This window comes from Aethalodelphis obliquidens, unplaced genomic scaffold, assembly GCF_003676395.1.
Source record: "Aethalodelphis obliquidens isolate GAN/ISIS:26980383/991018 unplaced genomic scaffold, ASM367639v1 scaffold45, whole genome shotgun sequence".
In the NCBI taxonomy this organism is placed as follows: Eukaryota; Metazoa; Chordata; class Mammalia; order Artiodactyla; family Delphinidae; genus Aethalodelphis; species Aethalodelphis obliquidens.
In genome coordinates, this window is record NW_020837989.1 from 7,957,864 (window position 1) to 7,971,243 (window position 13,380).

Sequence of the window (13,380 nt, forward strand, 5' to 3'; positions counted from 1 at the left end):
TGGCTGGAGTGGGACAGGGGACAGACAGCAGTTTCAGGCAGCAGGAGTCGGTCCGGGGGGCGGGCCTTCATTCAGCCAAAAGCTGAACCTCCTGGGGTCCACAGGCTCCCACAAGCCATAAGAGGAAATAAGAATCCACCGGAACAGAGGCGCTCAGCTGAAGTGACTGCAGCCCCTTGCTCAAAATCATGCCCTCATCAGTTTGCATTTGAGGCCCGAGGGGCTGGTACCCTCCTGGAAGGCAGGATGAAACAGGGGGCTATTAAAATGCAAACAAGATCCAGACAGAGGAAGATGAGGTCTGAGCACTCTGCATTTAGTCATACTGAGAAGTGGCTGGGGGAGTGCGCGGGGGGGCCCACTGCACTATCAGGATGGGCATCGGAAGGAAAGCAGAAAAGAAAGGAGGCAAGATCAGCCTCTAAGACCAACACTAGGAACAGCTCCTCCTTCCTAGGCTTGGCCTCAAACCCCTTTGCAGGCTCCAGGCCCTGCATGACTAGCCCCACTGCCCCTCCATGCCAGGCTGCAGCTCCCCTCGTGGTGTTTGCCCTCCCTACACGCCAGCCACGCTGGCCTTCCTTCAAGTGCTCAGACAGGAACCAAGCACTTAGCACCTCAGGGCCTTTGCACTGGCTGCTGCTTTTGCCTAGAACCCTTTCCTCCCATACCCCTCAGTTGCCCCTTTCTGGCCATACTTCTCCTTCAGATACGTTTACAGGTCTCAGGGAGGGTGCGCCTATCCTGGGAGGTCACATTCCTCTGCCACAGCACCCTCTATCTCTCCTCCAAACTCTCATGAGATTTGTAATTCCATCGTCATTTGTTTTAGTGTCAGTCTGCCCTGCCCCATGGTAAGGAGGTCCCGCCGGGCAGGGACCTTGGCTATCATTTCTCTGCTATGTTCCTGCCCCCGTGCCTAGGCCACAGCTGGGCTCAATAAACATTTCCTGACCGAATGAGGGAATAAATGAATAAAACCAGTGCTGACATCTACCTGCATGTTTCCCAGTGACCTCGCTCACCCTGGAGAAGTTGTAAAGGACCAGGACTTGCAAGATTATGTGGGTCTAACCCTCTGCTCTGCGACGCTCCAGCTGAGTGGCCTTCACAGGTCATATCACCTCTCTGAATGGGGAGCGCTGTTTGTCGGGTCTAAATGAGAGGTAGAATCTGGGAAAGGCTCTGAAAGCTAGAAAGAGCTTTAACTGGTAGCTCTACTCATCCATGTTTGAGGCCCAGAGAGGGAAAGGGCCTCATTCAAGGCCACACAGCCAGTGTGTGGTGACGCCAGACCCCCTGTGGCACAGCTTAAAGCCAACAGGCCCACCCAGACTCAGTGAGGGCACCATCTGGCTGGAGGCGGGGCAGGGGTGGAGGAGGAGAGGAGAGGAGGTGGCTGGGAGCATCCAGCCTCAGGCCCAGAGCCAGGGTTGGGGTGGGCAGGGCCCCCAGCAGGAGCCCTGAGTGGGGCCTGGCAGCTGGGCATAGGGGAGCCAACTGGCTCAAGCTGGGTGGTGGCAGGCCTGTTCCGCATGCGCGTGACGGTCTATTTTTTAATCAGCGCCCTCCCCATCCCCCAACTTCATGTGCCCTCCTAAAGGGTACATATTAGGAACCACGTCCTGGCTGAGACCAGGGGCCAGCTTGGAGATTGGTGAGAGGGTCCCCAAGTCCCATATCGTCACGAAACCCACAGCCCAGAAGGCAGCCCAGAAGGCAGTAAAGGAGACTCAGGGAGCCTGTGTGGGCTTGGGCCTGTCCCTGGACTCTCTGACCTCAGTTTACCCCGTCCGTACAGTGAAGAGAGTCACGCCAGACTCCATGACAGTTTATTACAGCTCAGGCTCTTGGGATCCACTCAAGCTTCACGACACTAATGACGCTCACTTGTCAGGCCCTGGCAGAGCCTCCTTTGCCCACAGCATTCCCAGGGCACACATGATCCTCCCTGACCTACTCCCAGGGGATGAGGGGAGAAGATAAGAGGCTGAGCTGGCTCAAGGGTCAACCTCAGAACCCCAGGCCCCAGACCCAGTGAGGCTCCCCCTTCCAGCACCTGAGGGGCAGAGATGATGGGGATCAAAGGGCAAAGAGGTGTGTTATTAAGCACGTGGCTTGGCCCCTCTGAGCCTCTGGCACTCCACCTAAGGCAGGAAAGAGCATGTTGTGCAGGAGTTAAGCACATGGGCTTTGAGGCCAGACTGCCTAGGTTTGAACCTGGCCAGTTACCACTGTGTGACCTTGGGAAGCTCACTTAACCTCTCTGTGCCTCAGTTTCCCATCTGTAAAATGTTGATGATAACAGGACTTACTTCATAGAGTTGGTGACATGTAAAGTACTTAAAACACCCTGGCACATAGTAAGTTACCATAAATGTTAACTATTTTTCAAGAACTTTGGCTTTTACCTATCGAACACTCTTTGTCTCCAAAAGATTTTATTCCAGAGGACGACATGCAAGAGTCTCATGTCAGCCCACTCTCCTGCCCCTTCCTGACCCACCCTGCTGACCACCCTTCCCGCCAGCCCAGTGGCTTTCGCGTCTGTCGAGCTCTTTCACACTCACGATCCCCTTATATCCTTCTTAGTCCATTTCATAGTAGCTCAGACCCAAAGCCTGAGCCCCAGAGGAAGCAAATGATTTGTCCAAGACCACCAGCTTGTTGGCTAAGGCTGGAGGTTCAAGTATCCATTCCTGAAGCTCGATCCAGGCCCTTTTCCACCATACTGTGCCCATCCTCCCACTATCAAACCTGTTCCTGGCTAAACGTCAAAAAGTAACATATACTGAGATATGAGTCTTCAGCGAGTGTCCCTCTTCTCCAGGGCTTGCTATTTTAACAGAGATCAAAACATTATAATACTATTTAATAGGTAATAGTTATTTTTATCATCTCATTTAATTTTCAGAACAACAGTACAAGGTAGGGTCTGTGATTGTTTCTATTTTATAGATGAGGAAACAAAAGCCTAGAGAGGTTATGTAACACACTCAAGATCTCCCAGCAAGCTGGGGAGAGAATCCAGGGGTCCAACCACAGGATCTGTGTATTAGACACGCAGGAAACAGCTAGCACAGGAGTAGACCGAATTTTGCGTCACCTGCAGCAGCCCTGGGAGGCTGGACAGAGAAGGGTAGGGTAGGGTAGGGTCAACACAGCACTATACTATACTGCCTCACTGAGTGGAAAAGATGAAGCTAGGATGATGGAATTTCAGGCAGCGGCCAGTTGGTAAAGATTTCATTTCGGAGAGAGAGGGCTTTTGTGAGCCTCTGGAATTACAGGGCCTGGAGGCTGTCCCCACATTGACTTCTCCTCTGGCCACACTGGGTAGCAATTGAGCCACAGTGTCCAGGGACAGTTCACAAAGGACTCTGAGCACACACACACACACACACACACACACACACACACACACACACAGGCCTGGTAGAGCCCAGCTGCCCCTGTGACCCGATCACAGGCCTGGGTTCCTTTGGGTGGACAGCCTGAAGCCCTGAGGAATGAAGGCATTTTCATAACCTACAGCCAATGCCCACTCCACTCCCTTCCCCCAGCTCTTAGTTTAGACCTTTCACCAGCCTCTGAAACACCCTTTCTCCCAACCAAATCCCTCCCATTCTTCTAGACCCAAGTTCTGGACATGCCAACTCCACAAAGGCAGCCATGACCACACCTTCAAATAACATTCAGGGTGTTGATCCAACGCCACCTCCAGAGAGGCCTTCCCTAACCACCAAGACAAAGAACCCCTCGAAGTGCTCTTCATCTTAGCAATGTGGCTTTTGTTTGTTTTTCAGGCTACTTTTATCTATCTGAAACTATCTTGCTGATTTCTTTGCCTCCCTTTCTCTTGTCTATTTCCCCAATTAAAGAGCAATCTTGAGGGCAGGGACCAGCCTATCTTGTTCACTATTGTAACCCCACTGCCTAAGGATCCACGCACCCCATTGCTAGACAGGGACACTGAGGTCCATAGAGGGCAAGGGATTCACCCAAGGTCATACAGCAAGCAAGTGGCAGAGGTCGGTCTAGCACATGCAACTCTGCACTACGGCCCAGAGCACTTGGCCTGTCCCCATCCCCACCCCACTTGACCCTCTGTTGGCCTATCTTGTCCCTGCCTTCACACTACAGTGGGGCCAGAGCCTGCCAGTCCTTGACAACAGCGTCCCTCCACTGCCCCAGGGGCCTTTGGTGCCCCATTCTGGGCAGCCTAGCCTGCTTCCCCCTCTGTCCCTCCCTTCCTGGCATCAGCATCTCCGATGAGCTCATGTCTGGAGGCCTGGGAGCTGCCCTGAAGGAAAAGGTGCCTCCCAGGCCGGGCCCCTAGGTCTGGAGGTGTGTTCAGCCTTGTGGGATAGCAGCCCTGGCGGGTGGAGAAAGTGTGATGACCCCTGCCCATCCCAGCGCCCAGGGCTGTGCAGTGGGCTCAGGGAGACACGTGTCATCCAGGGAGATAGAGCACGACTAGGGGTAGAGAGGAGATGGAGAAAAGGTTCCTCCTGTGCTTCTCCCATCTCTCCACGTGCTCCTCTGCCACACTGGCCCCTCCTGCTTGTCAAGGAGCTGCTCTGTCCCAAGGAAAGGGGGCTCTGCTGCCTTCTCCTCACAGAACCACCCTGAGCAAATCTCTTCCCCTCCCCGGCCTCAGTCTCCCCAACTCTAAAATGGGGAGATTAGATAAAGTGCTGACTGCAGAGGCTAGGGATCAGTTGGGAACCAGGCCCCGAATGCCACAGGATTTTTTTCTTTTTGCTTTATTATTATTTTTTTTTACCTTAGAGGAAAGGCAACAGATAACAAGGGAGGAAAGGAGTTAAAAGGCCTTATTTTAATAATGTAAATGCTGATTCCAACCACAGTTTAATTTAGGTACTAGTCTGGGGGCGGAGAGTGGGGGGAGCCGTTTCAAGGCCTGCAAAGTGGCGATGGGGAGCCAAGGTAGCATAGCAGCAAACATTTTGCTTTTGGGAAGTTCTCTGAATATCAAACCAGAATGATCCTAGTCCGTTCCCCTCGTTGTACAGATAGGAGAGAGAGGAAGAGGCACCAACCCAAGATCCCACAGGGAGACGGAGGCAGGTGTTCCCCCACCTCCCAAGCAAACAAAGTATTTTCACCTCCCTTGAGGTCCCATTCCACTGCCTGAGATAACACAGCAAAGCACTGGGAGGAGGACATCAGTTTGTTTGTGGTGCTGTCCCCCAACACAGGGTGGGGGCCAGGCCCGGGGGTGGTGACAGTCAGGCTGGCACCAGCAAGGCTCCCAGCCCCCTACCCCAGCATACCCTGGTCCCTCTGAGCAGCATCCTATCTCATCCTAATCGTGCAACATGACAGGGCTAAGACAACCTCCAACTGCTACTACAGCCACTACCAGTGCTGCTGTCTCCAACGCAGTTAGCCCCTCAGGGCCACCCGCCCACCCTCTCACTGGGAGCCAGAGAGGGCAGGAGGCTTGCCCCAAGATCACAGAGCAAGGTGGTTTACTCCAGTGCCACCTGCCACTCAGCGTAGGACGGGGACTGGGGCGCGTGCTGCTTCCCCACTGGCTCTTGTCCCTGTGAACAACCCAGGCATGGAACACGGGAGGTCCTGTCCCCATCCAGAGTTAGCCTATAACTTGGGGTGGAGGTGGGGAGGAGGGAGACCTTTTCTCCCGAGTTCTCAGAAAGGTCCTGTCCGGGCTCTGGATGGAACCCCCTGATTCCACGGTGTAGTGGTTAGATAGGAGCCCCGCCCTTCACCTCTAGGGCCTCCGCGCTCACCTTGGCAGACTGGGCAAACTGAGAATGCGGTGTAGAGTCCTTAGGACAGGTCCCCGTCTCCCCCACAGGCACTCAGGAAAGGCCTCGATTTCCCCAGGTGGGGCTCGCGCCGGTGATCCCCGCGGTCTGCGGGTTCCGCGTCCTGCGTGCCTCGCCCGCACAGCCGGACCCGGGCGCCCCGCCCGCGGTAAGGGGTGAGGGCCCGGGCCCAGCACACGCCGTTCCCGCTGCCCCACAGGCGCCCATGTTGGTCAACCCCCGGCAGAACCCAACCCGCCACTTCCCGGAGTCAAGCCGTTTCCCCCTTCCCCAGAGCGGGCCGGGGGGCGCAGACCTCCGGCTGTCGCCCGCCCGCCAGCCCGCGGCTGACCCGGCCGCGATCTGCTTGCGGGCTGGGGCTCGAGGGCTGGAGCTCCCACGCAGCCCGGCTTCGGGGCGCGCTGCTGAGCTGCCGCGGAGCTTCGAGATTTCCCCAGGTCCCCGCCTCCACCCCACCGTACAGGTGGGGAAACTGAGGCCCAGAGTGTAGCAGCGACTCAGCCAAGGTCACCCTGCGTGTGGGGACTGGAGCCCAGACGTGCCACCTCCACATGGGCGGCGCCTAGACCGGCACAGGTGGGAAGGGGCGAGGCTCGCTCGGCACCGGCACCCCTGCCCGGCCGGCGCCCCTCACTCACCTCCAGCCTCCGCGCGCGGTCCCCGAGCTCACCGGCGCCACCACCTCCGCGCACCTGGCCACGTCCGTCAGCGCGCCCCGCCCCGATCGAGACCCCCGCCGACCCCACCCCCCACCCCGCGCCTGGCGCCCCCTCCTAACCTCCGCCACAGCCCACTCCACCGCCTAGCAGGCTGCTCCGGGACCGAGAGCCGGGAGGGCTGGGCGGGCTGGCGAGCCACGCTCCTGCCGCTCGCTCCCCGGGGCCCTAGCGCCGCCCTTCCCGCCCGCCCCGCCCCGCCCAGCCCTCGGAGGTGCGACTCCCTCCTCCACGGGCTAGGCATCCCATCTCCCCTCGGGTCCCCTCTCTCTGCCTCTTTCCTCTCTCTCCCTGGCCTCACTCTCTGCTGCCTGATTGTCTGTCTCTCTGTTTCCTCCTCAATTTTTGTGTCTCTCGATGGGTCCCTGAATCCTTCTGCTTTCTATTTCACTCAGTTTCTTCATGTCTCTCCCATCTATTTCATGCCCCCCTCTTTTCTCTATCCTTCCCACTAACCCCATTTTAAGTCTGTCTTTGTGAGTCCCCATAACTAACACCACCTCCCATCTCCCCAGCCCATTTCCTTTCAGACCCAGATGCAGTACCCTCTTAGGCCCGTCCTCTCCCTTCTCAGCCCCAGTAACTAGAATAACTGTCTAGGACTTAGGCAGGTAGGACTGCCTAAGTAGGCCTTGGCAAATAGAGGTTGAGGAAGGTTGTCACCTCCCAGGCAGTCTGGGGCCATCCACTGTCTTAACTAGTGGGCCAGCAACAACAAGGGCAGTGACGTTCAGAGCCCCATGGCAAGGGTCATTGTGCATCAGAATCTAGTGGGGATGCTGTGAAAAGTCAAGATTTCCTCAATCACGTGCCCCCTCCCAGTGGTGGACGGGCTAGCAATGGGCTTGGAAACTGGGCTGGTAAGAAGCACCTTTCACGCCCCCAACAAAGCACGTGGAAAAACGCTGTCCTGGGTTTTCACCGAAGTTTCCCTGGGTTCCAAGTACCCCACCCCTTTAACCAGGGTGGTTCCACTTTTGTGTCCTTTATATCAAGGTTCTGTGTTTAGATTTCTGCTAGAGGAAGTTAGAAATGTGCTGATGTAAGCCCACTCACCCAAGGTTCTGTGAAATGCAGAGGTGTAAGTGGCCTGGTTTTGAGACGTCCCCTGTCCCCAGTGGGTGGGCTTAGAGTGCATGGGGTCAGGTGACAGAAGGGACAAACCCTCCCTGGCTGCTGACCTTCTGCTTGGCTTCATGGCTCCAGAGAATCCCTCTGACCCGGTGGCTGCCCCAGGTGACAGTGGGGGGGTGGAGGTGGGCACTGAAGGGGTCCTGGGGATTGGCATCAGGCAGGGTATTGCCTGCTCTGTGAGTGCACGTGCTATAGCCCAGCCTGTGAGAAACCAGGAAACAAACTGTGTGGGAGAGAGAAAGAGAGAGAGAGAGGGAGGGAGGCTAGGATTACTGTGTGGGTGGGTATGAAAGTGAAAGAGATGGGGGAAAGGAAGGACAGAAAGTGGTTCGGTCTGTATGTGGGTATGTGACAGTGGGTGTGCAGAGTGGATATGCCTGTAGGAGAGAGTGTGTGCCTGCAAGAGAGATTGCACAGTGTAGGTGTGTGAGCAAAAGAAAATGGAGAAAGGAACATGCTTTTAACCTGTACCTAAGGGAGGGAATATGTGTGCTTGTATGTTTTCAGGTGGGACTGCTATGTATGCAAATCTGACACATGTGTCCACATGTGAAAGTTAAGCATGCATGGATGAGGGGGGCATCTGTGGGAGGGTGTGTGCCAATGTCTACCCCATGCACGGGTGTGTTGGTATCTGAGAGCATGCATGTGTGTGCAGTTGTGAATATATACACATGAGCATTTGCATAAGAACATGGTGTGTAGATGTCATTGTGCATACACGTGTGTTTGTAGGGAGTGTGAGCGAGTATGCGTGGGTACACGTGTGAGGGCTATGAGAACCTGTGAGCCCTGCTCCTACACCATCACCCCTATTAGAGTCACCGTGGTCGGGGGGTGGGGGGAGGGAGAGTGGGCCGCACCTTGCCTTTCTGTCTGCCCTCTTTTCCACGGGCCTGAGAAGCAGGGGCCTTGTCCTTGGCCCAGGGATCAGCTCTCATCATGGGTGCTGACTCCTCTGCCTCAGCAAGATAGACATGGCCAGGGGCCGGGCTCCTCTGACAACCCAGATCCACACCCCCATCTCCACCCCAAAGGCTTGGAGCAGTGTCCAGTAGAGTTGGAAAGGTCTCCACATTCTCCAGATAACCTGGACCTCCAGAACAATGGCCTGGAGAGGAGGGAAGGTGGGAATCCCAAAGCCAGGGGCAGAGGAGGGGCTGGATTGGCAGTGGGTCCCAGGTCTCCCTGAGTGTCTCCAAGGAGGAAGGGGTATGGCTTGTCCACCATCCCTCAGAGTCTGAACAACCTTTCCCCAGCCCCAGGTGGGTGGAAGAACACAGCCTGCTGCCTTGTCTCCATGGAGACAAGGCAGCACAGAGGGTGGTTGAAAGCATGGGCCAGACCTCCCAGGGTTCACATCTCAGCTCCTCCACCCGCTGGCCTGATACTTTGACAAGTCACCTAAACTTGTTATGCCTTAGTTTCCTCATATGTCAAACAGATAAGAAAATGATGAACTTCAGAGGGTTGTTTAGAGGATGAAAAGAAAGAACCCATGCAAAGCATTTAACACAGGGCCTGGCAGCTGAATTGAGGGGCAGAAACTCTGGGTTCCAGCTATAGCTTTGCCACCAGCTTACTGTGTGACCTTGGACAATTCACTTGCCATCTATGGACTTAGGAATCTCCACAAGATTATCTATAGAATAATCTCAATAAGCCCTGCCAGTTACGACCAGCTGAGACTTTGTGGGAAGTACAGCGTGGGTCTCTCTTGGTGAGCTATGGACTAACCAGCGCTGATGAGGAGCCCTATGGGACACTTTCCTTCCCACGTATCTTCTCTCAAGTTGGCAGCAGCTGATGGCAGGAAACTTGAGCTGCAGGCTGCTGCCCACCTCATCTCTTTGCATCCCCTGACCCTCCAGCCTGCCAAGGACCCCCTTCTGTTCTGCTCAGCTTGTACTCAGGCCTGAGCAAAATGTCACTGAAACCCACCCACCCCAAGTGGTGGATACCCAAGGCAGAAGATGCCGTGACCCATAGTTAAAACTGTCAGGGAGCATTCAAGAGAGGCAGGTATAATTGCGGAAGGATGGGTGTAACTGTCTGAAGATGCTTATAATCCTTTGGCAGTAACGGGAGGAAGTTTTAAAAGGACGCCCTAATCCGCTAATAACCTGGCAGCCACAGGCCCCTTCCCTCCAGATCTCCGCATAGAGAGAAGGGACTCTGGCCACTCCCTTTCTCAAGGGAGCAGAAAGGCCAGTGTAGGCTCTGACCCAAGACCACCCGGGTTTCTACTCTCTCCCAAGACCCAGCTTCCTTCCTGCCTCCACTTCTGAGAAGTCTCCCCTGCCCACTCCATCCTCCTGAGGTTACTCCTACCTCTTCTGTCCCTAGAAATGTTCAGGACAGAACTAGATAACCATCTGGCTAGTTGTTAAAGAGAGGCATGAACCGGACTGTGAGCAAGAAGAACAAGACCATAGTCTCAGCTCCAGCGCTGACTGTGACCTTGGGCAAGGGACGTAAGTCTCTGAGCCTCAGTTGCCTCACCTGTACAATGGGGAGAATAGTAGCTGCCTTGAAAGATCAGCAAGAATGAGATACCATGAAATGGGCCAGCTCTGTGTGAGAGGCCAACAGGAGTCGGTACTGGTAGTTTCTCCATGTATGGTCTCTTCCCCTCAAGGGTGTCAGCAGACAACTCTCGCCCGTGTAGATCCAGAGCACAGTGGTAGCCAAGAGCAAAGCCCCACATTCAAAACACTGTGATTGAATCATGGCTTTGCAGCTTGCTAGCCATGAGTCTTGGGCAAGTCACTTATATTCTCTGACCCTCAGTCTTCTCTTCTGTATAATGGAGATAGTAACAGTATGTCCCTTATGGGGATTGTTATGTGATTAAATGAAGTGATCTGTGCAAAGCTGTTAGCACAGTGGACTTGGCACATGAGGGCTCAACAAATAATAGCTCTTGTATTGCTGCGCTGACGATGATCATTGTAGTTGTTATCAACATCCCTTACATGCTTATCTAGATTACCCTGCAACCTCCCGATAGCTCTATGAGGTAGATAGGGCTCCTATTTCTATTTTATTTTCACAGATGAAGAAACTGGGAAGGGATTTTGGGGCCTTGGCTAGTTGCATCAGGTCCAGAACCAGCACCCATGTCTCCTGACCCCCAGCCATGGTCTGTGAGAGGGAAGGGAGCAGGTCCTGAGGCTTCCAGCTCTAGGGGACCTGGATTTGTGTCGACTCTGGTGTGGAGGCCTGTCTCCAAGTTCAAGGCTGCTGGATCCCCCTGGGATCCTCCTCCTACCTACCCCAAATGCATTGAAGGCCCCTCCTTGTTCCTGCCTGGTTCCCTGTGTGACCCAAGCCTGGGGGCCACGGGCATGGGGAATGGTGCCTGTGGGGTGTGGTCAGAGCCTGGAGAGAATTATTTCGGAAAAGGGAGTGGGTGGGAGGCTGGTGAGACGCCAGGCTGGGTGTCGGCGACGCCTGCACAGATATGAAGTGCTCCTTCAGTTTCCTGACGCACAAGCCCTCCCAGGCCTGTGTCCCCCGCACGCCCTGCGCCCCCGGGATCTGCTGGCAGCGGCTCCCGCCTGAGCGAGCATGGCCCGGCTCATGTCCTCCCCATCTGGACCCACTTCAGCGTTGCCATGGACCCAGCGGTGGAGGTGATTCAGTGTGGGTTTCCCTGTCCCGCCCTGCCGACTCTTGCCGCCTGTGGGAAATTGATCTTCCTCCCTTCCTTCCTTCCTCCTGTGCCATGCACACCGAGCTCTCCGCTACACAATGTCACTGAGTCATCACTGCAGCCCAGGTGACGAGCCTCTGTCGCCTCTAACAGATGGGAAACCAAGGCCTGGATGAGGAATGTGGGCTCGGCTCAGCCACCGACAGGCCGAGTGACCTGGAGCAGTCTCTTCCTCACTCTGGGCCTCAGTTTTCCCACCTGTAAAATTAGGAGGTCGGTTTAGATCAAAGGCTCAGACTCTACCTCCAAAGCACCACGAGGGCAGGGACCACATCTGTTGTGCCCCGTGCTGCATCCCCAGCGCCCGCAAGTAGTTGGCGCTTAGTGTGTTCAGCAAGGTGGTCCTGCCCCATCAGTTGCTCAGACTCTAAGGTCATTTGTTACCACGAATGATCAAAGGGCAGACAAGGGGCTTCCCTGGTGGCGCAGTGGTTGAGAGTCCACCTGCCGATGCAGGGGACACGGGTTCGTGCCCAGGTCCGGGAAGATCCCACATGCCGCGGAGCGGCTGGGCCCGTGAGCCATGGCCGCTGAGCCTGCGCATCCGGAGCCTGTGCTCCGCAACGGGAGAAGCCACAACAGTGAGAGGCCCGCGAACCGCAAAAAAAAAAAAAAAAAAAAAAAAGGGCAGACAAGAGTGTGTGATGGGCTTTTTTTAACCAAGCATGATAACATGGCTTTCTCTCGCTGCCTTCTCACGTGCCCTCTTTGGCAGAGAAGAGAGTGGACTTAGATGTGGTACAGCTGGAACGACACGTATGGTACAGCCTCCCCTGTCTCCCCACAGCTGTTAATCTGGGCAGGCCCATGGGACTCTGATGGTCTCTTGTGTACCATGGGAAAATATGGTCGGGAGTGCCTGTGTTAAGCACCTGTGGGGTCCCCCATGACTCTGGCAGTCCAGGGAAAAAGGGCCATGAGCTTACCTGGTTTCTGGGCAACCCTGGGCCCAGGGCTGGGGCTGAGGCTGGCTGTCATCACCTGCTGGGCCTTCACCGTGTCCCAGTCCTGGCTGGCTCTGTTGTCATGCTGGGAACCCCCTCGTGCCTCCCTGGAGCAGCTGGGTGACTGGATGCCCCGGGGTCTGGGAAGCTGTGGTGCCCCTTGGGTGGCTCTGCAGGCATTGTCCTCACGCCTTCTGGCCACTTCGTTTTCCTCCAAGTCCGTGAGCCCCGCCTCTCCCTGTAGGCCCTCTTCGCCGCCGCTCTCCTCGGCCTGCAAGGCCAGACACCTGTAGCTCCCGTCAGGAAGCCCAAATGTGCAGGGTGAGGACTTGCCTTCGCTGGGCCCCAGGGGCGGGGTCGCGAGGTGAGGGCCCAGCATGGTGCTGCCTCTCCTCAGGGACACAGAGAAGCTGGTGCCTGGGCTGAGGCCAGGACTGGAGGCTCCCTAGTAAGCCCTGGTCTCTGCTCTTCTCGGGGCCTTCTCACAGAGCTGGAGTGGGGTTCAACTGCTAGACTTCCTGGACTGGGTGGGTGGTGGCCCCCCAGGCCCTCCTCCTTAACCCGTCTCTCGCCTGTGAGGCCTCCCCTTCAAGATGATCTATCTGCAGAGGGAGAAAAGAAACAGTGCATGAGATGGTTCTCTACGTGTTCCAGGCTGAGTCTCTGACTCCACTTTAGGGGAACCCTGAGAACTGAACTGACTGGTGTTTGGGGGTACAGGTCTCACGTGTCCATAGGAAAGTCCCAAGCTTCAGTCATTCGACATCCCAAATTTTTGCCCCAATTTTTGCCATATCCTTATGCCACTTACACTTTATTTGCTTAATATCTTTCCGTAAATCAACTTTAAATAACTTACTTCTATTACTTTAGACTTATCTTAAGCAATAATTGCAGAGAAACCACAAATATGTTGTGCTAAGTCATTTTCCCCCTTAATACACATTAAATAAATACCTAGTTATTTAAAAATATTTATCTGGGCACCTCCTAGAAAAAATTCTCTCATGTGTCACCAAAGGTACATATGCCACAAGGAATCACAGCAATGGTGG

General features: G+C 55.3%; 1 protein-coding gene across 2 annotated transcripts in view; it reads right to left on the minus strand.

Annotated features, from left to right (window-relative positions):
- The window catches only part of SYNPO (synaptopodin), a 35,909-nt gene extending 22,964 nt beyond the window's left edge, over positions 1-12,945 (minus strand). Inside the window, exon 1 of one of the 2 annotated variants that reach the window (XM_027081540.1) lies at positions 12,308-12,945. In XM_027081540.1, coding sequence (XP_026937341.1) covers positions 12,308-12,704 — 397 coding nt within the window. In that variant the 5' untranslated portion in view covers positions 12,705-12,945. Of the gene's footprint in view, positions 1-6,594; positions 6,697-12,307 lie in introns of those variants that run through there. The other variant, XM_027081542.1, reaches the window with a different exon arrangement.
- Positions 12,946-13,380: the final 435 nt, after the last annotated feature.